This window comes from Sturnus vulgaris, chromosome Z (genome assembly GCF_052056855.1).
Source record: "Sturnus vulgaris isolate bStuVul1 chromosome Z, bStuVul1.hap1, whole genome shotgun sequence".
In the NCBI taxonomy this organism is placed as follows: Eukaryota; Metazoa; Chordata; class Aves; order Passeriformes; family Sturnidae; genus Sturnus; species Sturnus vulgaris.
The window spans coordinates 71,322,019-71,348,844 of record NC_142283.1 but is presented as its reverse complement, the minus strand read 5'-3'; the positions used below and the strand labels follow the sequence as shown (position 1 = coordinate 71,348,844).

Sequence of the window (26,826 nt, the reverse complement as noted above, 5' to 3'; positions counted from 1 at the left end):
CTGCACATAAAGCATGCTGTGTTACAGGAAGCACTGTGTGCCATGGCATGGGCAACATAACTTAGCATCCCTCCCTGCAGCCCTTTGCTATTGTCCCAGACCCCAAGAGCCTTTTTTAAAGCATCTGAGATCAGCTTTGTTTCTGGCCACAGCACACACTGCACAGGCAGATGTAATGACCTGAACTGCCCAGCTGAATTACAGGAAGGAGAAACAATTTATTTCCTGCTGTTCAACGACTAAAGGGAAAACAGCCAGAGATACTGCCCTTTTTCCATTTCCAGGAGGAGACGCTTTTGTGTCAGATTGGCAGTGGGGGGCAGATTCAAAAAGTCCTTGCTGACACTGAAAGGTATGGCCTGGATGTACTGCCTGAATATCCATTATGTGAATGCTATACTGAACTTTAAGGTCTTCCTTCCTTTTGTCTCCCTCACTAAGTCTTCAAATAAAGAAATCATGTTTACTTCATGTTGGCCATGACATTGCCTTGAATGGAGAGAAATGGGCCCTGATGTCAATAATTTATCTTGTAATTTGTCTGTATGGGTCTGAATCAAATGTCCTTTTGGACTAGCAGTGGCAGGAGGAAGCTGAACCATAGTGAGAAGCAGTAAAGCTACTGCATAAAAATTCAAGCTACGTAATCTGCTTTTCAGTAAGAGAAAAACATGGTTCTTTCCCCAGTACTACACAGCTGTGTAATTCTCCAGTACCATTTCAGTCTCTCAAAATCAATACTGAGAATTACCACAGAGAGCAGGCCACAGATTCCCATGATTGAAGGTCACTTAGCCTATAAAAATTCTGCAGAGGAGATGAAAGGTTGCAAGAAACATCAGAGATGCCAGATCCTCCACCCACAGTAGCTATACACTCCAGTGCAAAGAACACGTAAGCCTTCACTTTTAGATTATGTGATGGCTTGTGCTCATTCAAAAATCCCCTTTATGTACGTATCAGTGCTAAACAGCAATGCTCTGGGGGCAGCATCTTCACTCATTAACACTGGGGGAACAACTGACTCACCAACTAAGAATTTCGAGTACAATTGTGGTGTACAATTTAAGCACAGGAATATAGGCTATGTGCTTTAAAGATCTTCTAAATAAAAAGGGGAAAATGACAATTGAAAAATGAGTGCTAAGGAATACAGTTAAAAAACAAACTAGTCATCATATAGCTTGATGATTTGAAATTAGGTTATTGACAGATCTTGTCAGAACTCCTGACAGAACTCTTCTGTGTAAAGTCAGTTGAGAAAGGACCCAGCTATTTTATAGGCCAGGCCTCCAATTAATTAAGGATTTTAGCTTGTCTTTGAATTGAGAAGTTCTAAAGGAATACCATGCTAACAACACCTCACTGTAAGCCTTCCTTCAGCACTGATGCGTGGGTAAAAAGATTAGGAGATATTGGATAAATTAAAAGGACAAAGTGAATCAGTGGTCTGTCTGTATTTACTTCTCACTTGAAGATGCACATTGTGGCTTTGTCATCAGCTAGGAAAGCATCCAGTATACCTCAGGTAGCTAAAATGAAGTATCTCAATCCACATTTATCAAAATAGGACCAGTTTCTCTGATCGCTCTAAACAAATTTATGACAAAATGCAAAATCATACTGAAATTAATTTCTGAGATTAATTTCGAAGATGAAATTCTTTATTGGATCTATCTGAATTTTTTTACATACCCAGTAGGAAAACCATGAACTCACTTGATAAAAAATAGCTTGAACTGTTCAAAGCCATCATAATTCAAAGGCCCATCCTGGGTCTCAGCAAAGTTATGCAGGATCTCTTCACTGTGAACGTGAGCAGGGTCTTGATAACTCCCTTTCATAAACGCAAGTTTTGCAAAGAAAGCTTAAAACGTATCTTTTATTACTGCTCTCTGAGGCGCTGTCATTCTAATAAATAAGTTTAAAAAGAGGGTGTACCAATCATCTGTTAAAAACGTGAAATTTCCATCACCAGAAGTCTTTAAGAAAAGAACGTGAAAAAAAGGAATATAGTTTGCAAAGGGATGGAACAGACAACTAAGTCCCTTCTAGTTGCATTTTTATACATTTAAGTGGCTTGGGGCATACAACTCACATACTGGATAAGATAATGTAGTTTCCACAAGTCCTGCTTTTGTTTCCAAAGATGCTAAGAGCAAGAAAGCTATCAGGCTTCAAGGGGGTACAGGACACAAACTCTCAATTTGAAGAAATAAACCACAGATGTAAATATGTCCTCTACAAGGAAGGTACTAAAATTATTTCTAATAAATTGACTAAAAGTAATGCTGAGACCATGGAGGTTATAGAATTCACAGAACACTCCTTTAAATGCCATACAGACACACACATCATCCGGAAATCTGCTACCAACACATACAATATGCAGAGACCATTTTACTTATTCTTCACTACATTATATTATTGAGCCATATATACTCCGTGTTTGTCCAGTACCTCATGGTACAACATTGTTCAATTCAACATAATAGACGATATTAATTTTTACTGCCCTCAGCTGCAAAGTCTGATCTTATTAAAAGACAGCTCAGAACAGCTACACGTGTATGGTTAAACTGAATTTTCATTAAAAACCCCACAGATATGCGATACCAATCACAATCCTAAAGCTACAATCCTTTGTGAAAACTTCTCATCAGAAACAGATTTTCTTGAACTGATGTTTTAAAATAATGGGAAAAACCCAGAGGATTTGAAAAGCATTAAAAGTAATCAGCAGTCAGTCTAATAGACTCATTAAAAAGAATGGAAATTAAGTGTATGTCTATTTGGAAAGCTTTTGCTGTAAACTTGCTATAAAAACGTGGTAAAATACAGTACTTGGCCTTGATCCCACAAAAAAAATGGTTAAGCATTTCCCCGTAACTTTTGAAATTTAAATTTTAGAGAAAGAAACATGCAAACATACCCAATACCTTACACATGCCATTAATACAGATATCTCGGCTGTGCCTTCCTTCAAAGCAAGGAGTACCATCAGTGACTGCATCCAGCATCTTCTCTGAGAAATGGCCATCTACTGGGCGACAGTGGAGCTCACAGGGGTTTGCTGAGGGGAAAACGAGAACACTCACTCAGACAATACGTCAGTAGGACACTGATGTGCAATACACAGGGTCTTTGCTGAACCATTCACTCCCTTCCCCTGCCATTTGCCAGAACTGGCAGAATTAGAAGAATGGAGCAGAGCCAGGGTGGCACAGACCTGATAAATGGCACCGTGGGTTTGTGGGAGGCAGCTGGGGGCTGGTCCCCTCCCACAGCAGCCACTCACCCTGCTGAGTGAGGCTGTAAGGAGGCATCAGTGATGGAGAAAGGGATGGGAAACCAGCAAATCCAGCTCTCATTAGTGAAGGGGTGGGATTGCCAAGGACACTGACAAAAAAGTTTTCCATCAGCTGGTGAGTGAGTAATTTCAGAGGTAATTTAAACTTTTCATCACTGCTGTCAGCCTCTCTCAGAGAGCAGTCAGCTGCTTGCTTCTGATCTTCTGTGTTCATCATTTTCATCTACCTGTTGGCACTTAATAAATAATTTCAAACATTCTTTTTTTCCCTGCTTGACAACTTATTAAATAGGGATAATATTGCAAGTCTGACAGACTCAGGCGATTTTCAGATAGATGTCCCAAGAAGCAACAGGGAAGAGAAAAGCTGCAGCAAGAGCAACCAGTAGCCTCGAAAACAAGATTTTCTGTGATGGATCAGGGCCTTAATCTATTCCATCTATTTAATAAGAAGACCCAAACACCAATCTCCCTGTGTCACAGACACTGGCCTTTGGGAATGGGAAATTCTGACGCTGGGACAAAGGACACAAGTCTGATAAATAAACTGTGTGCATGGAAGATGAGTTAGTGCTGAAATTAGGGTCAAAGCAAAGACAGACATAATCTCTGTCTTTGTAACACTCTCTGAAAACTCTCCAGTGGAACCAGAACTACCCTGAACTACCTGACTGAATTAAAAATCGTCCACTATCATATTAATGAAGGGCATCAGCAGAAGACTTGTCTTCAGGTTTTGGTCTATTCAAAGACCCCAGTCTCACCCAGCTCTAAAGCAATTTCTTCATGCTCAGCAACCCAAAATGCTTAGCTGAGAAATGCAGTGGGCCTTAAACCCACCAGTTAGTAGCAACTTTAAGGCACCATTATTGAATAATTTAAAAACTATCTCCCTTTGTGCTGCAGAGGTGCTGATGCTGAGTGAGTTTTATCCTGTGCCTGACAGAGTTGACAGAAGCTGCTCCCTTGGTCTCTGACGGATACAGCCTTCCACATCCTGGTTGATTAATTCATTTTTATCTTTTCCTCCTTTGTTGGCTTTGTTTGTGTCATAGAAAGAACTGTACTTAAAGAAATGTTTGGTAATGAGAGAAATGCAAACTTCTGATAATGCATATAAACTAATTAATTTCCAACAAAAGGATTTATCCTTTTGAAGGGGGAAAATTTGCTCTCATTACTCTGGTTTGTACAGCACCAACATACACACAACATCACACAGTGCACAAAGGTGACTACAGCTCCTCCCCTCAAAGCTCTTACAGCTTAAGAACTGAATCCTCCACAGTCTGAGCTTTGGTACTGTGAATATTATTCGTGTAAACGAAATACTGCAGAACTGGGAACAAAAACAAATTTTAAAAAGAATAAATAAAGGAAATTCAAAACCTTAATGAAGGCTATTTTCCCCCTCTTGTCAGTAGAGCTAAAATGCTATCTTAGGTCTGTCACTAATGTTGTGCTTCTAGCTCCTCAAAAATACCTTTGTAAAGTGCAACAGTGATGGACCATGGTTATACAACTGGTGGAATTACAGCTGATGTGAACTGTGTTTGAGAATACCAGTGGAGATGGAGCCAAAAAAGTTTGTTCAGGCAAGAACATAAAGTTTGTAATCCTCACCAACCTTCAGCCCCTCTGTGAAAGCTGCCAGCCATAACACCCATCAGTTGTTTTGATAAGAGCTGTCATGCTAAGTGATGCAAGTGATTTTACTTCTGTCTGCAGAATTCTTTTTCTGGCTGTGTGATTAAATTGATTACTTTAGTGCTCTACATTTCGCTTCACCTTGCCTACTTTCTCAATATACCATTTTTTATACAAAGAACAATACATTTGTGGCAAGGAGAATCCTACAGTTCCAGGTACTCTGTTACCTGCTCAGAATTGCCCTGATAGACACAGGTTTTACAGAAAGCCATTTCAACTTCTGCATTGTTTCTAATGAAATATGTAGAACAGAATTTTGATATCTGTACCTCTTCTTAGTTGTGTGTTGACAAAACAAGCAATTTCATTTCAGAAATTACCGAACAAGAAGCAGCAGACATGGCTGACATACTCCTGGCATAACTATGATGCTGTAAATCTGTAATTCAGAAAAAGTTAATAAAGAAAAATAAATCCCTTCCTAAGTAAAAATTAAAAGTTTAAAAAAACCCACAAAACAAACTACAAACTTTCACACTTGCAAATGCTTTCTATGTATGAAAGCTTTTCTGATTTTCCTGATTGTTTTAACTGAATTTAACTAAAATTGGACCCCACCCACAAATTTTTACTGGTTTTTTTTTCTGTATGTTTTCTACGGAGCCCCTCTGGAAATTATAGAGTATTTATTTCTCCACCCAAAATTCAGTTCTATCTGATATTTATTTGATTTTTCATCTGCAGAAAGGCTGGTTAGGTCACTACTGAGGAAATTATACTAGCGCTGTATTTGGCATTCACTATCTAAAATTATTTATTTATCTATCTATCATTATTATTTATTATGGTTGAGCTCAGAGACCTTGGCTCTCTTTTTCTAGGACTGTAAATAAACAGCATCAGAATCAGCCAATGACCTCCAAAAGTCTAATATTTTAAACACAGAACAGATACCAAACTCACACACAAGGAAAACAAATATGTTTCCTGAAATGAAGGAAGACGTGCACTGAGTTCAGCCTTTTTTCTTATTTCAGACCCAAAAATCTAAAAAGACAACTCAGATGAATAGGAGCCCTTGGGTTGTTCAGAAGGAGCTCATTAAAGCAGCTGGTTCAGTTTCAGTTACTTCAGCAAATTTGATTAAATCGTTATGAGATTTTAACAAAAAGGCTGTCATCTTTGTAACTTTTAGGCCAAAACACACATCAATTCTGGCATATGCATGAAATACTAGATCCACTGTGAGCACTGGGTAATGACCATGTATCTCCACCAGCTCAGGGGTACACATGCTAAACACTTAAATGTTCCACTGAGTACCTGGCATTTAATGCACTCGTTTTCCTTTCTATAGGAAAACTTGTTTTTCTCAATCTGTGTTTTTCAAATCACATAAACATAGAATGTTTTGGACTGGAAGAAATCTTAAGGATCATCCAACCCCCCTGCCATGAGCAGCAATGTCTTCCATTAGACCACAGTGCCCAAAGCCCTGTCCAACCTGGTTTTAAAAATTTCCTGGAATGAGGCACCCACAGCTTCGTGGGCAATTGTGCCAGTGCCTCATCACCTGCACAGTAAACATTTTCTTCTTTATATCTAATTTAAACCTGCCCTCTGTCAGCTTAAAGCCATTCCCTATGTCCTATCTCTACTAGCTCTTGCAAAAAGTCCCTCTCAGTGACTTTCTGACTTCCATGTTGCTCTCCTGTTAACCTCCTTCAGTCTGGCTGCATCCTTCTGCCAGTGTCTTTCTCCCAGCTGGACATAAGATTTTAGCTGAAGTGCCACCAACACTCAGTAGCCCAGAGAAATTACAACCCTTTTTTTTACATGGTCTCCACATCTTATACCTGCTGCTGATTTGACCAGAGACATGATCAATCTCCTAATATACAGAAGAAACACAGATGTAATGGAATCCCAAGCCACAGAGCTGCCTTAAAGGCCCAGTTACTTATCTGTAATCAGAATGGTACTGAAGAAGCAAATCAGCAAAGCTGAGTAAAAATCCTGAAATTTGGGCACGTGATATTTTTCCCCTCTGTATATTATTAAAAAGTTCAGATTCACCAAGTGTAAACAGAAAAACATGAAGATAAGTAGCAAGGAATATATTTCCTTACCAATTTAAATTTGTTTACCTCACAGCTGATTCCCATGAGTTCACATGCAGGGGGGATCAGCTTAACCTGACTAAGAAGGACACGATTAATGTGTCTGTCAGAAGAAGATAAGGCTTCAATATCTTTCCCAACTTCACAAGGAAGAAAAGAGGTGGGGCCTCTTCTCTTCAACCCCTCATCTCTGTGAGAACTCAGAATTGGCTGAGGAAATCCCAAACAAAGAAAATTAGAAAAGACAATTACCAAACAAACAAAATGGGAAAAAAAGCTGAGGTGAAGCTACTTATCACTTTAACCAAGCCTGGAGCTCCAAAATGAAGTTTAATTTTAAAACAGAGGCAGCAGAAACATTATTTCATCCTGTTAGCTCAGCCTCTGTGACTGTATCAGAACATATCTTATTTGATCCATAGAAATATTTCAGAAGAAATATGTAATTTAAAACACAACCCCTATCTGACTGTACACTATATGATACTGGCACTGATACAGAAAATAAAGGTAATTATATGATTTAATGTAGGACTTATAGATAGAAGTTAAGCCCTGAGAAGCTATCAGACTCATACAAATGGAATTTGTCAAATGGTATGAAATAAATAAACATGGGGTCAATCTGATAGAGAGAGAAGTGGATATGTACTGAAGTCTGACCAAAGTGTCAAAATAGGGGCCTAGGTCATGAGAAAAATTCAGAAAATATCCTGCTCAGGCTTCTGGATAGTTTATCACCCATGAACTTGGAGGTCTCCATCATTTTAAGATTCCCAGGGGTACTCTGATGCTCCAGCTTAAGCACATGGGTTTCTGAGGTCCAGAGCATTTCCGTAACAAGCTCTCCAACAGGCATAAAGTCATTCGAACCAGAAAATTCTCAATTGAAACCTCAACCACAGGTAGGCTAGGAAACAGCAAGATGTGATTTACTGCTTTTCTGTGAGATTGCTTGTTAAAGCTGGTACTTTTATTAAATCATAAGCTATTCAAAAATGTCTTTGTTCTCTTGTGAAGTTATAATTTACACAGCAGAAAAGACTCTTTAGTTATGTGACATTTGCTATAACTGCTTTACACAAGCTATGAAATTAGAGCCAGGAGAGGGAAATTGACCATCCAGATAATCTACTGTTTTTTCCAGTGGGATGAAGGAACAGAGAATGTCTAAAATGTCACAGAATGTCTGGTTCAGGAATCCATGTCCTCAGCTAGACACTTCCACATAAAAACTGTATGTGCACTCAGGACTTGGGAAAGCTTCAATTACGTTTTCTTTCCTCTTTACATCCCAAGTGCTGCATGAGAGGATCCAAAATGCCTGATACTGAAGAGCTGTATTGGGTTTGCAAGGCCAGGCTTTGGTAGCAGGGGGGCTGGCTACAGGGGTAGCTCTGTGAGAAGCTGCCAGAAGCTTCCCCCATGACTGACAGAGCCCACACCAGACACATCAAGAAGGAACTGCTGCCAGCAAAGACCAAACCACCAGTGACAGAGGCAGCACCTCTGGGATAATGTATTTAAGAAATGGAAAACAAACCTGCACAACTTCAGCTGGAAGAGAGGAGATGTGAGCAGAGCAGCTCTGCAGACGCCAGGTCGGTGAAGGAGGAGGGGCAGGAGCTGCTCCAGCTGCCAGAGCAGAGATTCCCCTGCAGCCCCTGGTGCAGCCCATGGGGAGGCAGCTGTGCCCCCACAGCCCAGGGAGGTCTGGGGGGAGCAGAGATCCACCTGCAGCCCTGGAGGAGCCCACACCAGAGCAGGTGGGTGCCTGAAGGAGGCTGTGAGCCCACGGGAAGCCCGTGCTAGTCAGGCAGGACCCATGGACCAGGGATTCATGCTGGAGCAGCCTATTCCGGAAGGACTGCAGCCTGTGGAATGAATCCATGATGGAGCAGTTCAGGAAGAACTGCAAGGAAGGACTTATGTTGGAGAGGTTCAAGGAATACTGTCTCCCACGACTGCTCTACTCTGATTTAATTTCTAATAAATTAAACACATTTCCCTCACTCCAGTCTGTCATGTCCATGATGATAATCAGCAAGTGATTTATCCCTGCTCTTATCTTGACTCACAAGCCTAGGGTTACATTCTCCCCTGTCCAGCTGAGGAAGGGAGCAACAGCATGGCTTTGTTGGAAGCCTGGTGTCCAGGCAGTATTAACCCACTGCAAATGCCAAAGCCTTCTTGGCAGCAAGACAACATAGTAACAGAATGCTGTGAAAAATCCTTGAAATTGGGTTGCACAAGTTAAGAGAGTAAGGGAACTGAAAAAGGCTGCTGTACATATGGGGCACATTGTGAGTAAGTCTCCAGAGACCTGAAACATCAGCTCATTTTTGTGGGGGGCTAACAAAAGGCTGTTGGTTTGTTTTTGTTTAAAGTCTTGGTTTGTTTGGACACACACATGCAAGGAAGGCTCAAACTGTGTCTCTCAGAGACAGCACTGTTTCATGACCTGATTTGCAGTTATTTTGCCCAGGACATCATTAGCCACTGATAGAAGGTGAAAGAATATTTGAAACTGAGATGGGTGGAAAACTCTCAGATGTATTTCAGGTAATGCTAGCTGGACAAAACTGGAAGCAGTGTGCCCATGACAGCCACCCACCCTCTTACAATGATGTCAGATGAAGAATCAGGACAGTATTTGGCCAGCTCCCTGCTTATTTGAGTGTTACCAGGAGAGCCTGTCTACCTGAGGAAGCCAGTTTTACTTTAAGTTAAGAGTTTTGCAGCAAGAAAACACTTTTAATGTTGTAGTGGAATGTAAGAATCAAAGTGAAAACATTAAGGGCCTCCAAGGTCATGGGGAAGACATGGAAATCTCTGCTGAAATTCTGGCTGCTGAGAAAATGAGTGAGAACAGACAAAAAGTTTTCAAGCCACAGAAAAAATATGTCCTTGGTATTTGAAGGATTTTGCAAATTATTTTCCAGATGAAAATATACCAGGCTCAGCAGCACAGTGTTTTAAATAGAACTGGTTTGTCTGTACAGTTCTGACCAGTTCTATTTGAAATATGGCATGGACAGAACACAGCCCTGCCTTCCAGAGTGCAATAAGCGTGACTCATGATTCTCAATGCCCTTTTAAAACAGACCTTCTGTAACAATGTACATGCAGAACCACCTGTTCTGTTGCAGGGTCACAGAGAGAACATGGACAGAACAAACGCTGTACCCTGCAGTGGTACACCCTGAGTAACAGAGGTCTGGAATCTTCATTTCAATGAAAGGTGACTGCAGAAAATGTTTCATGAGTTTGGTTTTGGCCTAATCGTTAAGCTGTAAGCATTTGTCATGGCTTTACTGGGATTTCTTCCAAAAATCTCTATCAACCACATTTTCTTTCATCAGAAATTTTACTGGAAGTCTGTCTGCTCTAGGTTCATCTTCAATGGTGTATTTGTTAGATGAAATGGAAACAGTAGTTGAAATTTAGGAAACCAATTTAGAACTGTCTATAACTGAAAAAGCAATTAACATGCTGAAAAATACTACTGGCGAATGAAACTGGAAGTTTAGTCCTATCTTCCCTATCCTGTCTTATTTTTTCATTAAAAAACACATTGCTAGCAAATCTGTTGCTGCTATGGAACTGTGGGGAGTGGCTGATCCACCTGAAGGTTGTGCTGCCATTCAATGGGACCTTGATGGGGGGAGAGTTGGGCAGAGAGAAACTTTGTGGGGTTCAAAAAGGACAAGTGTAGGGCTCTGTACCTGGGGAGGAATTACCCCAAGCACAGACTGGGGTCTGACCTGCTGGAGAGCAGCTCCACTGAGAAGGACCTGGGAGTTTTGGTGGGTGACAGGTTGTCCATGACAGCCAGGAGGGCCAGTGGGCTCCTGGGGTGCTTCCTGGGGAAGAGTTTGGCAGTTTTGAGTTCCTCAGTACAGGAAAAGCAAGGAGTTACTGGAGAGGGTCCAGCAGAGGCCACAAAGATGATTAAAGGACTAGAGCATCTCTGTTGTGAGGACAGACTGTAGGGGCTGGGCCTGGTCAGTCTAGAGAAGACCAGACTGAGAATGGGTCTCACCATTGCATATATATATATCTCAAAGTCAGTGCAAGGGGATGGTGCCAGACTCCTTTCTGTGGTGCCCAGTGACAGGACAAGGAGCAACAGCCATAAACTAAAGCACAGGAAATGCTACCTCAACAACATGGAAGAACTTTTTTACATAGAGGGTGGGAGAGCACTGGCACAACTGCCCAAGAAGTTGGTTGAATTTCCCTCTCTGGAGACATTCAAACCCACCTGGACGTATTCCTCTGTCACCTGCTCAAGGTGACTCTGCCTTGGCCAGGGGGGTTGGACTGGATGATCTCCAGAGATTCTTTCCAACCCTAACGTTTTTGTGATTCTACTGGATAATCTACGCCTTATCTTTATGTACAACCCAAGAATCCAACTGCATACGAGTAATGATTGTCTTTGTATTTAATAACTAGCTGTTCCAAAGGAAGTTATAAAGCAGAGTCATTGACTCTGCCTCTACAATATAGGGCAGCATGATACTGAACCAGTTCAGATATTACTTCTTCACTGTAATGCAAGTACACCTACCACGCAGACCTGGGTTTGGAAGTAGTAAAGTCACATTTGTGCAGTGGAAGAGCTCTGCTTACTGTCTGCAGTGACGCCTGTAGGCCCAAAGATGCAGCTCTACACTACTCTGCTTCTTGTTCTGTGGTTGACATTGGAGGAGATGGTTTAGATCTATTCTAAACTAATACAGACATGACTTCAACAGCTTTTCTTAGTGCAGTATCTTTTCAGGAACTGAACTAGTTACAATCACAGCCATTATCACCAGAGCTCTGAAAAAACATCGATGTGTAGAGAAGAACCACTGCCTTTTTGTTCACACACCAGAATATGGGAGCACACACAGAATATTGGAGATTTTTCTCTCTCATTCATTAGAAAACTTATAATTCAGTGACTTCTCGCCCCCATAGAGGTTTCTCATAGGCATGTAAAATGTTAAAAAAATTTGTAGCTTCATACCTGTGTTATAAACAGGAACCCAGTGGTAGAATTCATTCTGGTAGGGAACTGTATCAAATTCACTGCACTGCATCTGACGGAAGGTGGGCAAGTCTTTGTGACAGGGGCTGATGTTACATATGCGATAGCGTTTCCTTTCTCCAGTGCAGTAGTCTCCTCCAAACTGGGGTCTAGAAAAGGAACATTGAGACTGGGACATGAGACCCAAAAAACATAGTTTTAAATGAACAATGTATTTCAGGTCCCAGCAGCATAACAAGGTGACTGAATCCTTGACAGGGTAGAGATACTGTCCATATCACATGTTTGAGTACTCGAAAATGTCAGGATGAAGCACAGAAATCTACTTACTCTGATCTCCCAAAAAAGTGCCTGGCACTACCTGGCTGAGCTCACAAAAAATAAACCTATCAAATGGACTGCTTTAAATCCCATACTTTGCAATGCATTTGACAGTTTTCTCTGAAAAGACAAATGTTTCCTGCCATTAGTGATTTGTGAAAATGAGATGTGGAGTCTTCATGAACTCAGATATGTAGTAGGGAATTCTGCCTTTCATACTCTGTACCTGACAACTCATGTCTGAAACTTAATGCTGATGAACTAGAACAAAACGTGAAAGGTGAGTCCTCAGGATCAGACTGCTAGAAACTGTTCTCACCTGAGTTTGAGGACATTTATTTACTCATTGTAGTATTAATAACGCAACTTTTACATTATTTCTGCAAAGACAAAATGTTAAGTATGTTTTCAAAATTAATTTTGTTTTGAAATAAGCTCCGTGGAGGGTAAAAAATAAAGAACAAGAGAACTACTGCAAAACATGTTAATTTCACACAGGTATGCCTAACTGGGAAGAGAGGTGTGTCACATCTGTGACATGTGTTGATGTGGCACCTGCTGACAACAGTCTCATAAAAGAGAGTTTCCAATGTCCTTAAGAGCCTCAAAAATCTTAAACAAAAGGTAGGGAGAGATAGTGCACTCAGCTTACTCTGGATTATCACATGGCCTCTCTGCGCTTTGAACTCCTGCCCCACATGTCCTTGTGCAATGGGACCAGGATGACCAAACACCCCACTCGCCATGGACTGCTTCAGGAGTCTTCCCTACTGTAATGCACTCACCAGAGAAGCACCACTGAGGAGAGAAGAGAAAGCACAAAGAGCTTCAGATCATTATCACAGGGAAACCTTTCTGTGAATTATTTGCTATTTCAGCTCATGCGGGTTGAACACTTAAGTGGAAATGTAAATGGAGATGTCACAGGATGACCCTCCTTCACACTCAACAACGACAGAGCTGCTCATGGCTCCCCACTGCCCTTTGGCAGGCAGCAGAGCTTGCAAACAGCGTGGCTCACAGTCACCTTGTTTTCTCCACACCTAGTGCCGTCTGCAGCTGCATCCAGCTTGGAGCGGCAGGAGCCTTTCACCGAGCACCAGAGCGTCTGGCAAAGGTTCTGAAAAAGAAAGAGAGCTGCAGCAGTCTGAGGCAGGGCTGAACTCCTGTGGCCAAGATTTTCAAAAGCCTCCCACAGTTTTGTACAGCCACTTAAAAGGCCTTGTAAGGGTTGTATTTCCAGAAGGATCAGGGTTTTTCACAAGACAGGAACCATCAAGGGTCCAGATTTAGGTACTCGTCATTGCTGTGTAAAAAGCGACTATCTGAAAAACAAAGAAAGGTAAATACTATCAAGTGAATTCCCTGTACTATGTGACTTCAAACATTCTCCTCACTGGCTTCTCAGCTCCTAGATAAACACAAGAAAAAGTGGCTTAACAAACTTTGGTCACTACTGTTCGCAGATAAGGTGAACAGAAAATTGAACTAACCAATGCAATCTTCAATTTTGCACTGCTGTCTGCTGAAAACATATAGTGAAATCGAAGAAGATTACACAGAAGCTAGGGAGGCAAATACAAACAACATCATGTGTCCAACAATATTAATGGAGGTCCCAAAACTAGAGGTGGAAAAAGTGATCAGGCCTCTTAAAACATCAGCTTGGCAGATGGCAAGGAAATGATCTGAAAAAAAAAGCAGTCAGCTAGTTGACAGGAAGAGTAAAAAAGCATAGTGGGCTGGAAAGAGTAAAGGCTCTGGTTAGTTAATGCTTTTATATTAAGCAACTCAGAAACTGGTGCTGCCAGTTTAATGTAGTAGGTTGCCAATAAATCACAGCATTCCAGTGCTGCTCCATGTGCAGTGGCTCAACTCCACAGAAGAGAATGAAACTCCTGAGAGGCAACAAACAAAGCAGGGCAAGAAACATTCTAGCTACCTTTTACCAAACCCACTTTACTCAGTCAGAACTATTCTCTAGAAAGGGAGGACAGAGTTGGAGGGCCATTTCTCCCTCTTCAGGTCACACGCACACCAGCTTTTCTTTGCTTGGCACACTGAAGCTCTGCATGCTTGGGAACTCCTGACTGATCAGGGCTTTGCATGGAACACCACTTGTGAGGTGGAGAAAGCAGGGCTCTCAGAGGGACTGCACACTGCCACTGGGAACAGCAGGAGCAAAAGCCTAGGTCTTGACTCAGGCTGTTTGGATGCCACAGTCCAGTTCTGGAAAAGGGAACAGGTCTAGCAGCATCAACCTGTGAATAAGGGATGGCTCCAAGTGTCATCAGAGAAAAGAGTTGATAAGAAGGATCTCGCTAGCAGCTCCCACTGGGATTCTGAGAGCAAGCCACATGCCAGATTTGAAAGCCAACATATAAACTGTGCACTTCCAAAAATACAGCCCCAGTGAGCTAGCAGTGTTCATCCAAGTGGGAAATGCAGCTTGGCTGCTCATTTCTGACCTGCTTCTGTTTAAAATGGCTAAGCCTGGGCACAAGCTTAGAGAGAGTTCACTTTTATTTACTTTCGCCATTGTGTGTTCACCTTGGTGTGTCAACAAGAGCAGCAGAAAAAAGCTGATGGCATGGAACATCTCAAAGCACTCCAGCTCCTCCAGGAATACAATGTCTGGGCCCCTGCATCTTGGTTCACTGTTTTTGGGCAATGTACACAAGACAAACTTTTTTGCAGTTCTCTGTTAATAGTTCAAGGGCAGCATTCCTTATGAAGGCCTTGTGATGCCATCATTGCCAGGCTCTTAAGGCAGAGCTGCTCAAGTGTTCTGGCTGATGAATTTTCTCTCGTTATGAAAGTCATCCTTTATTTTAACTCTTGCACAGAACATGTTTTGTGACTTTAGTGTCTAAAGTGTACTCTTGCACCATGCCTCAGATACCAGAGAAATTGGCACAGAAAATTAACACTTTTCAGCTTTTCAGTGGCAGTTACTATCTTTATTAGGTGCACCCATAGATTTCAAAGTCAAGAATTCACAGACAGAATTCTTTAGCTTTGCAATGATTTTTCCATATTGATCTCCATGTCTCAGAACTGTTTTCCACTTCTAAGAACACTAAAACAACAGCAGTACGAGAGGATGAACTATGTACTGCGTGCCTTTGGAGGCAACAGGCAGAAATTCATGACTGCCATGGACTCGCTGCAAAGCAAGTGGGTTTTCTTTCCATCAGCAGCATAATATACACTTTCCATCCAATCTATGAGAATAGGGTCTGTGCCTTGAAGAAAGTTGAATTAAAAAAAAATCAGTTTCACTGAAGCCAGTGGAAGCTCTGGAGAAAAAGGCAATGAGTGTTCTGATCTCCTATTCTGTAGAAATTCTGTACAGGCTATTCTGTAGGAAGCTATGGGTCTAGCTGTGACTTGGAAAATTCCTTCATTTGGTAGGTATTTTGCTTTTCTTTACCTTATTAGAGGGACAATATTTACATTACTTCACAGGACACTTTGCTGTCTAAGTGCTTCATGGAAACCACTATACGAATTATAAATATCAATTTTTGCTAAGGGTAATCACTGAACTCCAGGGCATTTTCAGCTAAATGCAATTTGTTCTCTCAAAAAGGATCTGTGGGTCAAATTCAGTCAGACATTAAAATGTACAAAACAAAAGCAGCTTGCCAGTGAGCAGGGTTAAGTAAATAGAGGAAAGGCAAAAAAGAGTCAGACCTCTTAGACAAATGACAAAAAGACTGATGATTCAACATTCCAGGTTGACTCTACTGCTCACAATTCCATTTCCTGCCAGTGCAACTACCAGCAAAATACAGGCCTTTCAGTAAAATGCAGAATTATACCAATTAATTTTCTGACATATGTCTAGCTGTAAAATTGGTTAATCAGGAGATGTGAATGTAAAGGCCTATTAGGTTCAAACTCAAGGAGAGACAGACTGAGCCAATACACAAAATTACATCCTAATTTTCTATCTGTACCAGATATTATTATACCAAGAGACAAATTACAGTAACTAAGGAAACTGTAACAGCAGGTAATGAAAGCAATCTTTCAATACCTTATTCAGATTCAGTAGTTGTAGTTCAACACTGGTAATCATGTTATCTATCAAGGCTGAAAAGATTAATCAGGAATAATTTCGCTAAGAGAAGGGTAGATGGAGATACACATAATTATCTGAATGGAATAGTCAACATCAGCAGTGCCCAGTCCACAGCTGTGTTCATACCAGTACTGCCAATAGCCCAAACACATCTGTCTTTGACAGGGCTAGTAGGCTGGGTGCAGTTTCCAGTATTTACTGAACATTGCTACCCAAAACACAGGAAAATGAAAATTAGTGATCACTTAGCTAGGCTAGCACTTGGAAACACTGTTTCTGAGCTGCTCTATGTATAAAAAAAATACTGTACAGACCCAAAGAGCTCTGAACATTCTAGGTACCAGTAAAATACCATACCACTTGTACTTTAGCTAGCACAACCTGCCACTTTGCAGGGCTCCAAGATCTTGCAAGTGTTGCTGTGGCTACACTGCTCCCTTGCATCTCCTCACAATACTATTTTGCTATCCTGTGAGACAGACCTCAAGGTACTGTATAAATTATACACTTCTGCATAAATATCTAATGTTCCATGCAAAGATATTGTTTTTTCAAAATAAGTATTTTCCACAGGGACTGAAAAACTATTTTATTTATTAGATCATAAATAGTGTGAAAAATCAGGATGTATGGGAAGAGAACATAACCCTAATTTCTTCAGAAAACTCTTCCTGGAACTGAAGATTTGTTCCCAGAATGATTTGATCAATTGAAAACCACAAGGTTGAAGAATATTTTAAAATTAGATTTTAGTTGCATTCATAATTTACCTAAGAATTAGTATTACAAGTTCAAAAGCAAAATGTTTCCACTGCTGAAGGACAGGCACCTAACCATAGATATGGTTAAGATCCAGCAAAAATCTTGTGAAATACAAAGCAAGCAGCATAACAACTTGCTTCCAGAACATGCAGAATTAAGTGTGTTACCCAATGCCTGCACTGCACATCTAGCCTAAGAGACTCTAAACATGCTGCATTTGTAAATGAGGTGCACTGAATGCTGCTCAAGATTTTTGAATTTTTACTGGGAGAATGAAGAAAAATATTCAGCACTTACATCCACATCTTCACAGAATGTAGCATTGGAACCATACTGAAGCTGGCATTGGTGGTGCACATCATAAATTACTCCAGGAGCAATGATTGGGGACTTCAGAACTTCTTTCTGGGGGATGTCATCCAGACAGAATCCCCATCCACGACTAAAAGACAAAAATTCCGTATTTAAAAACTCTCTACCACCACAGTCTTTTGATGCTTCTATGAAGACTTCTGGTATCTATTTCTTAGGGGTAATTTTGATTATGGCCTATGTAAATAATACTTCCAGATTTCAGACAAGTTATGCTGAAATGCTGCAAAGTAGTTACTCTGTGTAGCAAGACATGGTTTTAAAATGGCAAAATGGAAATACCGAAGTGGAAATATCATGAGCTCAGTATGGTTTGCAGAGAGCCCCAAAGTCTCTGGTTAAAGCAATACCACATTGCTGCTCTTAAAAAGAATGGAATAGATTTGAGCAAGTCACTGAAGCCAAACACACGGCACTGCGGAAAAAGGCAAAGTCATGAAGTTCTGTCAATGCCCTTGATGGAAAGGCTTCTTTCTTCCTGCTAACTGCAAAAAGCTGCAGATTGCACCAAATCCGAGCCAATATGACAAGATTTGAGTTAACTTCCAGACTACAAGATTATACAGAGCTTTTCCCAAATAAGTAAGCAACAGGACAGTAGTATGTCCCCCATGGAAATTAACTCAAGCACATTGAAATCCCCCTACAATTATCAGTACAATAATACAAGATGCACTTTAAACTCCAGCACAGTTGTGCTCAATTTAGGCAAATGCTACAACCTGATGACTCACTCTAGGAACCGTGTGATGTACTCCTTGCTGCACTGTGACCAGGTGAGTGGAGTAGGATCATACTGCAGCTGTCGGGACATAATATACGGGCGCTTCCCAGCAGGCTCACAGTCGTTCTCCTTTCCATCGTGCTGGATTCCAAAACTGGAGATAAAAAACATCTAATAATTCCAGCTGATTTGCTGTACCACAACACCTACCTACAGGTTCCCTTCTGTGCTTAAAAAGACACTTACACTGCTTCCTCTCCTGCAGACCTGTAGTTATCTGTTTGCTAAAAGAAAATGCACACACACAATATACAACCCAAAATCTACAAAAAATCTACACTCTCACAGGCTTTCAAACATGTATGTTATGCACAGCAATATTGTCCTGCACGAAATAAAGAACAGACTGTCACAGACTATACCTGTGTACTTTTAAGGGTGTCCAAACACTAGTGCACAGGTGGGGCAGAAGTCACAGTCTAAACCTAAAAGTTATGTTACAGCTGTTACAACTAAGACTGCTTCCTAACTCTTGAACCCAAACTTGCACCACTTTAACTAAGATGAGGCTTTGTTACATTCCGTCTTAGACTCTCTCATAATTATGTCTCTACTGCTTTTTCAGTTTTAAAACTTTTGATAGACTGCATTAGAGAGATTCTTTACAAAATCATTGAATGTTCAGACCATTTGCCTCCAACTTCTACTCCTTCATCCTATTTAATTTTCTCAATCCATGCAAACAGATCTCCATAGAAGGTTTTCTCCAACATCTCTGACTTGCTGAGAAATTTTTTTATTTAACAGCTTGCAGAAGTCATAAACACAAAAGTTTGGATGGGATTCAACTGAGCAAACACACACACACCTCTTCATCACCTCAGTGTGAGGATTATCTGAAATAATAACATACAAAGACATGGATATATGAAGATGTTGACACCTACATTGTTAACATCTGGAGGTATGTAAGTCCTGAGAGCAGTGAAAGTCACGAATCAGATAAAGTGTGTTCAAAATACTTAGGACTACATTTCTCAAAAATGTAATCGTATCATGACTCAAAAGTTCCAAAAGCAGAGCTCATTTCAGTCAGAATCAATTCCAGTAATGAGTCAGAAGCATGAATGCAAGGATCTCCCCTTTCAGACAGGCTCTTTTCCACTAACAGGTCTGTTGAATCCTAAGGCTGCAAACATCTAGAGAGACTGTGTGTGGAAGAGCTGACTTTGGGCATTCATCTAAGTCATGGGAACGTGGCTGTTTTCTTACTTTCTGTGCATCTGTTCTTACAAACTTGTCTATACCTGAACTTCTCAATGTGTGTACGCTAACCTGGCTTGAGGCTAACAACAAACCCTACAGTATTCAACATTCCTTATGGAAACAGTTCTGAAGGAAACGCCCTGCACGGGCAAGTACAGCAGTACTGAGCCTCACAGCATACAAAGGACACAGAGTCACCCGTCAGCCAGGCTAGACAAGGGGAACAAGGAGACACATGGATCAAACTATGGGGAAGAAGTCTCTTCAGATCACCAGAGCGAATGAAGACAGCTCCCTGCCAGCAAAAGGCTGGGGACCAAATGACTTAAACTCACAGCACCCAGATCCAATTCTAATGATTTCAGCATTATTTATTTATTTATACTATTTACCTTCTGACAATGAGGAGGCTGAATAGTGTCCAATTAATGGGTGACAGGGTCATTGCCATCATCATCATCATCATCATTATATTGTATCAGGAAAGAGAGACACCATACTGATTGGTGGCTGGGTGCACAGTGAAATTAATGTGATAGTAGATAAAGCAATGAACGTGTGACTTAGCCAAGCAACACAGTCTAGTTGAAAAGTGCAGACATTACAGCCAAACCAGAGTATCCATGAAAAAACACTCTGCCCTGAGGAAAACAGCTGTGTCAAAACAGTTTCAAAAATGAATTTTTTTTCAAGTGAGTTAATAAACTATCTAACCAACCAAAACACCTCCAAAAAAATCTCAAAAATATCTAATAATAATTTAAAAAATTAACCATGTCTAAAATTAAATATCCTGGAACTTCATTTATCTTGACCTAAGTGTACCCACAATAGCATTATTATACAGAAAATACCACATATTAAGAAATGCCTTAAAAGGACTTTACTGGTTCATTAAAAAAAAAAGAATAAATATTAACTATACTATAAGATTAATATATGTTTTTCTATATGAGTTTAAAATGTTTTCTAGCTAATTTGCACTACTGAAATGCCTTGACATAATGAAACAGGTTTGTTTTCTGTAACGGTTTTGGATTGACCTAGAGATTATCTAAAGTAATTGCACAGAAATCTAGCACGTTTGGAAAAATTAGCACGATTGAGTGATGCTTTTTTGAAGCTTAATTATTTCGTTCTGATGTATGGAACAGTTGTATATGTAAAACACAGGTCAAAGGCTTAAGAATATATTTCTTATTTCTTTGCTTTGAAGTAAGTTTTGATTCTAGTAACAGAGAAGTTAACTCACTTTTCGTATTGTTTCTGTCTCACAATTTGAGCATTAAAGATCCAAGTAACAAGTTCAGCTCAGACAGGTTCCCCCTTCCCTGTCAACTGTACCTGTGTCCAAGTTCATGAGCAATAGTGAAAGCCAAGGGAAGGCCAGAGTCCTCATTGATGTTGCAGCTCCTGTGAGGCTGACACATGCCTGACAGGTGAGACAAGCCTAAGGTTTCACAGGGACGGTTCATGCCAGCACAAATGTCCTTTCTAGAATCACAAAAGAGAGGTGCCATTTAAAGAGCTTAAAACCAACTGTGGAGTGTCACTGACACTGGGTAGCAAGCTTACACCTTATAATGTGCTAATGTGCATTTTAAGTAAATCGTAGTGGTAGGTCTTTTACAAACACGTATGGAACAACAAGCACTTGTTCTACTACTGTAATTATATTGCTCTAGTTTGTAGCCAGTATTTTTGTGGCTGTAGTGCCTAGTACATACACCTTATTGTCAACTCCCTTAAGTTGAAGTTTCAGAACTCCCACGTCTGACAGCATTTTAAAGCATGGTTTACTAAAGTCACCATAGCTCACCTTCATTCAAATGAACTGTCTAAGCACTTTATATTTGGAGAGTGAAATCTCACATCATTGTGAGACTTTATTTCACATTCTTATTTCAGGATTTTTGACTGAGACAAGGTTGAGGTCAATAGTCAAAGGGTACACTTGATGATCTGGAAGGTCTTTTCCAACCTGACGATTCTGTGACACATTTTTATTGAGCCACTTGAGGTGTGTTTTAGGTTGGGGTTTTTTGCCTGACCGACTTTAGCCGAGGACTGTTTTCTTTATACCACAGACCCAATCTTTTCTGCCACCTGTGTGCAATCTAAATCCATTTTTACAGACCTGCGGAAGTCCCATTTCATGCCATGACATAAACTCCCTGCATAACCTCAGACAACCTCACTTTCAAGTTTTCTGTTCCTCTCTTGCTCAGACATTAGAAAATATTTTGTGTCTCCTTAAATATGGAGATATTTTTAAATCATATGCTTTAAAGCTTAAAAATGAATGGCACCTTGTTTGCACAAAATTCTTTGTTTCTGAGCCGCACCTGCACATTTCTTCAGAAGTTGTTCATCTACATGCTACCTTTTCTGGTATATTGTCTTAAAGAACAATAGAGCAGTCACTGAGCACAAAATGACATAGCATCAAGTGGGGAAAACGACCTGAGCTGTGGAAATTGCTCACTTCTTGGGACCCACAAATCTGTTTTGTGGCTAAGATGCATCTCTAACCCCTATGAACACATAGAGTCATAAACATTTCGAGCACGTTTCTGAGCTCTGTGCAGGATGAACTAAGTGATGGCATGAGCCTATAAAGGAAACATCATCAAAGAAATGCAACTGAACAACAGTCAGTCACTGCTGTCATACCTGGTGAGAAGGACGGCCACATCGTGGTGTGTGGGGTTGACATCACTCTTGGGATTGACACTCTTCTGCCACTTGCAGAAGCTGGCTAATGTCTTATCAGCATGGTGCACTATCTTCAAGCCTTGCTAATGGGAAATGAAGGAATATATTGTTGTAAAGACTACACTGCACTGTAGTAACACTTCAGTGAAGTCAGCTGTGAAGATGGGTAATTTAAATATAATCAATTATGCTTTTGTCTAAAGTTAGAGCCATAATTAGGAGCAATGACACCTATTTATCTAACATTGAATATTAACTTAAAATGCTGACATTTCTGTAATTGGTGCAGCTAAATAAAAATTACAGAACGCAAAACTCTACATACATTTTGAAAATGAGCTTCGTAAGATCCAACACTGAACTGAAACTTTCAAACATTTTATGTTCTCTTGAAATAAAATTTTCCTCTGAAGAGAAGGTGAAAATTACTTATTGTGGGACTTCGTGATCAAATTCGTCACTCAACATTATGTGAGCACTGTCATATTCAGAGAACATGCTTCTAACAGAGTATTTATTTCACAGTATTTTTCAATTCCAAAGATAAACAATGCTGTCATAAATGTTTATTTCTCAACTTATTATTATACAGTTTACATGCTAATTGCTGAAAACCTTAAAAAAAAAAGTATGCAAATAAATTAATCCCAAATTGAATTTTCTAATTTCTGATCTTGGATACTCCCTTTATCTTGCCTCAGTTTGCTTCATTTTTTACATGCATTGAAGTATGGGATTAACTGTTACCTGACAGTAATTTCTGGGGAACTTAAAAACAAATTTTGAAAGGTATTTAACACTGTTACTTCCAACACTGCCATTCCTCAGCTGAACAGGAACCCACCTTTTTTATCCAAACAGACACAGAAGTTTAGCAAATACAGTTAATTGCATGTCATAATGGATCTAATTGTCCTGTTTAGGTGCAAGCTCAAGTTTTTGTCCCACTTACACTTACTCTGAGAGCTATAAGGACAGACTATCCCAGTAAATATTTCTGAAGACACAGACTTGAGGTTTGGTTTACTGCCTTCACACCACTGGGACCATCTGCCTGGTGTTATGAATTTTAAGCCACTGAGAAAATCCCTTTAAGGTGTTCCTCTGGTCAGAACTATACCACAGCTATAGCTATATCATGCACAGCATTAAAACAAAACAAAACAAAACCATAAAATCATGACAATCAGCATGCATTTAAGCACATAGTAACATATTTGTGAAACAAGACATTGGAAACTATCAATATACAGCTCGTTACAGAAATTAACATCCACTTTGTCCTCATTTTTCCTTGCATCAAAACAGATTTAAAAAGAAAAATACGTGTTTGAACTGCACATTAAGAGATGTACCTCTTCAGAGACCTGAAAATAGCATAGCACTACAGTTCATAATACATTTCAGGCAATGCTAGGTAATTAGATCCTGAATGTTCATGTGTAGTTTCTGTTTCTCATCTAGTCCTCTTTGGCATCCCATGCTCTTCTGACACTGGGGAGATTCCATTTCCCCATTCTCAATCTGTCTGTTTTAATTACATTTTCTTATGCAATTTCATGCAGAAATACCTGAAGTCATCAGCTAAAATACTTTGCTATCCCGGGCAGAATTTATTCTCAAACCAGACATGTTGAAGGTTAATAACAGAGTCAATTTAAAACATTATTTTAAGCAAATATGATTACAGCCCAATGCATTGAACCCAGAAGTTTTGTAAATAATATTTTGAGGTAAATAAAAACCTTACCTCCACCTCCTCAAAGAGGATGAGCCGGACCAGCACAATGTGAATTGCGTTGCCAATGCTTGGATCATGGAACAACCCTGTGACCTGTGCCAGAGCCAGGAGATATGTGATTAACTGATTCCTCTATAGCAGAACTAAATTTCAAAGAAAAAATACATTTACTTCTAGCATAATGTTAATCTGGGGATTGTTTTTCTTTTTAAATTCTCAAATCACTGAAAGTTTACTGAAATGCCATAAATATTACAACTACTGCAAAGGCTAACTCTGCCAAATGAATGATGGTACAGCATTTGGCAAAAGTTACTAAGCTATGGAGCAAAAGCCCAAACAAGATTATATTATGTCCATTTCCCTTTCAAAAATTTCTGAATTCATAAAAAACACTAGCAGAAAGGAACACAACATCTACAGTCATACCGGTCCACTCAGGGTGTAAATAAACCAGCATATCAAATCGACCTGTTTTAAATGAACAGGATTCTGTCACAAAAAATTTAGTCAGTACTAGGCAAAGAGAAATTAGTTGAATGATGGCTACTCTTGTGTTTTCAGACTACAGGAGAGCATGGTAAGAACAAAAGCCAAGATAATGACTCCATTCAAAAAGGACTCCAAGTAAAAAAGAACAAGAACTGAACTTCGCAAAAACGTAACCCAATTATTATAAACACCATCACAATTGGGTTAGGCAGGAGGAAAAGGAATCAGAGCAGAAGATAATCACAACCTACCTATACATATCTATATATGCGACCTATGCCATCTATCACAGGAAATACGAATGAACAAAATTGACTGCCTTCAGGTCAAAACTGTTATGGAGAGGACCATTAAAGGAGAAAATACCAAAATGAAGCAGAAATTGTGTTTACAGAGGTCTGATTTGGGTATGGATCTTTTTCAAGGTACTCCACTGAAAATTGAAACATTTTAAGTAACCCTAATATCTAAGGTCAGACTGCAGAGAAAATATTGAGTTTTGTTTGTTCCTGAGCCTGAGAATGGAAGCATTTTTCCCTGTGTGGACAAAACCTCACGTGCTCGAACAACCTTTGTATCTGTTTACTCAGGTTCATTGCCTCAGCACAAGTCAAACTGTTTGGGGCACAGCTGGGAACATACTGTATAAACTCACAGGACAGATCAGGCACCATGTCTAGAATATATTGCACATTTCCATGATAACCACACAGAACACATCCTCAATATACTCTCAAGCTCATTATCTACCATGATACACATAATATTGATAAAAGGTATTAATAACAGAAGATATATCTATGGACAGATGCTATGACTTTTCCCAGAACAACTTATATTTTGAAATTTGCCACACAGGAAAGCATTTGAAGTTCAACTTTTCTTTATTCCAATGTGAACTTTGTGCTCCAAAAAGGATACTTATCTGGAAAAACGGTTATATTGGATTCAACTGGGACAGTTAATTTGCTTTATAATAACTCATATATTACTGTTTGGATTTGTGACCAAAAGAGTAACAAGATGGTATTTTAGCTTTTGCAAAGTTACTTCCATTTCCAGCAGGCCCCTGTGTGCCCTTCTCATCCACAAATATGTGAAAGAATTCTTATGCTTAAAACCCGCAGAATTTCTTTCTGCCATAGCCAAAAATCTGAAATCACCAGTGAGCAACAATTTCCAAGGGAGACAGAGAATTCCAGTGGAAAGGAAACTAGTGCAAACATTTATGAGACTTCTTTTGCATAAATCCAGAGAAAAATTGTGTCTATACAAAATACAAGGTAAAAAATACTTTAAAAGGCAAAGTTTCAATTAATATATATTAATGATACTACGTTTTTCTCCATGAGCAATGCTGCAGACCTATTAAAAGATCAGCAGCATAATCAAATTCAGATTTGCTTCATTTGTCTATCTAAAAACTCCAAAATATTGTACATACCATGTTCATTATAGTGAGGATATACGATTCCACATGGTCACTGCCATGATATTCAACCATTTTACTGTCGGCAACCACAAGTGTCTCCACCCACCGCTCCTTGCTGACAGAGCGCCGAGAAACCCTTCTGACAGCTGCACGATTTTGTTCCCATCTCTCTCTCCGATGCTCTTGCTGTTTGAAAAAGCTGTGGGTATCTGGAAGAAAAAAAAGCAATGCTGCCTTGAACATATTTTCAAGCTTGAATTGTATGGCTGTAACACTTACAGGATGGTATTAGCTGGAAGTGACTCCTCCGGCTGCCACCCACCTGACTCACTGCAGGGGCAACTCCAAAGTGACACCAGACTACTAAGGGCCCTGTCCAGCTAAGTTCTGAATTTTCTGAATGTGTTAAACATGCACCAAAAAGTCACCCCACTTAAACAAAAGGAATTACACTGTGAGACAGAGACAAGCTTAAAAAAAGTGAATTGGGGATGCCCTTTTCAAGGAGTTTATCTCCTGAGGTTTGGCTATAACTTCTCTAATAATACTAGCTGATAGTTTAAGATAAGGGATATGCTTTCTTCACAGCCAGCTCATTTTCTCATCAGGATGGCACATTAAGTCCAGCCCTCTGGCACATCCAAGAATGCCTTGTTCTGTGCATTGGAGAATATCATTGACAAGTGGGGACACTTGACCAGCAGGTGTCATCTAAATACCAGCAGGGCAGCCACGGGATCCTCGCCTGCTGCCATCCTACCTGGTGACAGGAAAGACATTTACTGCTTCCACTGTA

At 40.0% G+C, this 26,826-nt stretch overlaps 1 protein-coding gene across 1 annotated transcript in view; it reads right to left on the bottom strand.

Annotated features, from left to right (window-relative positions):
* Positions 1-26,826, bottom strand: part of ADAMTS12 (ADAM metallopeptidase with thrombospondin type 1 motif 12) — a 140,561-nt gene that overhangs the window by 44,210 nt on the left and 69,525 nt on the right. Inside the window, exons 4-13 of the mRNA XM_088157029.1 lie at positions 26,043-26,239; positions 24,116-24,199; positions 22,324-22,448; positions 20,995-21,144; positions 18,395-18,538; positions 17,586-17,730; positions 13,467-13,559; positions 13,092-13,237; positions 12,098-12,267; positions 2,940-3,073 (exon numbers count right to left, since the gene is read on the bottom strand). Of these exons, the coding sequence (XP_088013155.1) occupies positions 2,940-3,073; positions 12,098-12,267; positions 13,092-13,237; positions 13,467-13,559; positions 17,586-17,730; positions 18,395-18,538; positions 20,995-21,144; positions 22,324-22,448; positions 24,116-24,199; positions 26,043-26,239 (1,388 nt within the window). The remainder of the gene's footprint in view (positions 1-2,939; positions 3,074-12,097; positions 12,268-13,091; positions 13,238-13,466; positions 13,560-17,585; positions 17,731-18,394; positions 18,539-20,994; positions 21,145-22,323; positions 22,449-24,115; positions 24,200-26,042; positions 26,240-26,826) is intronic.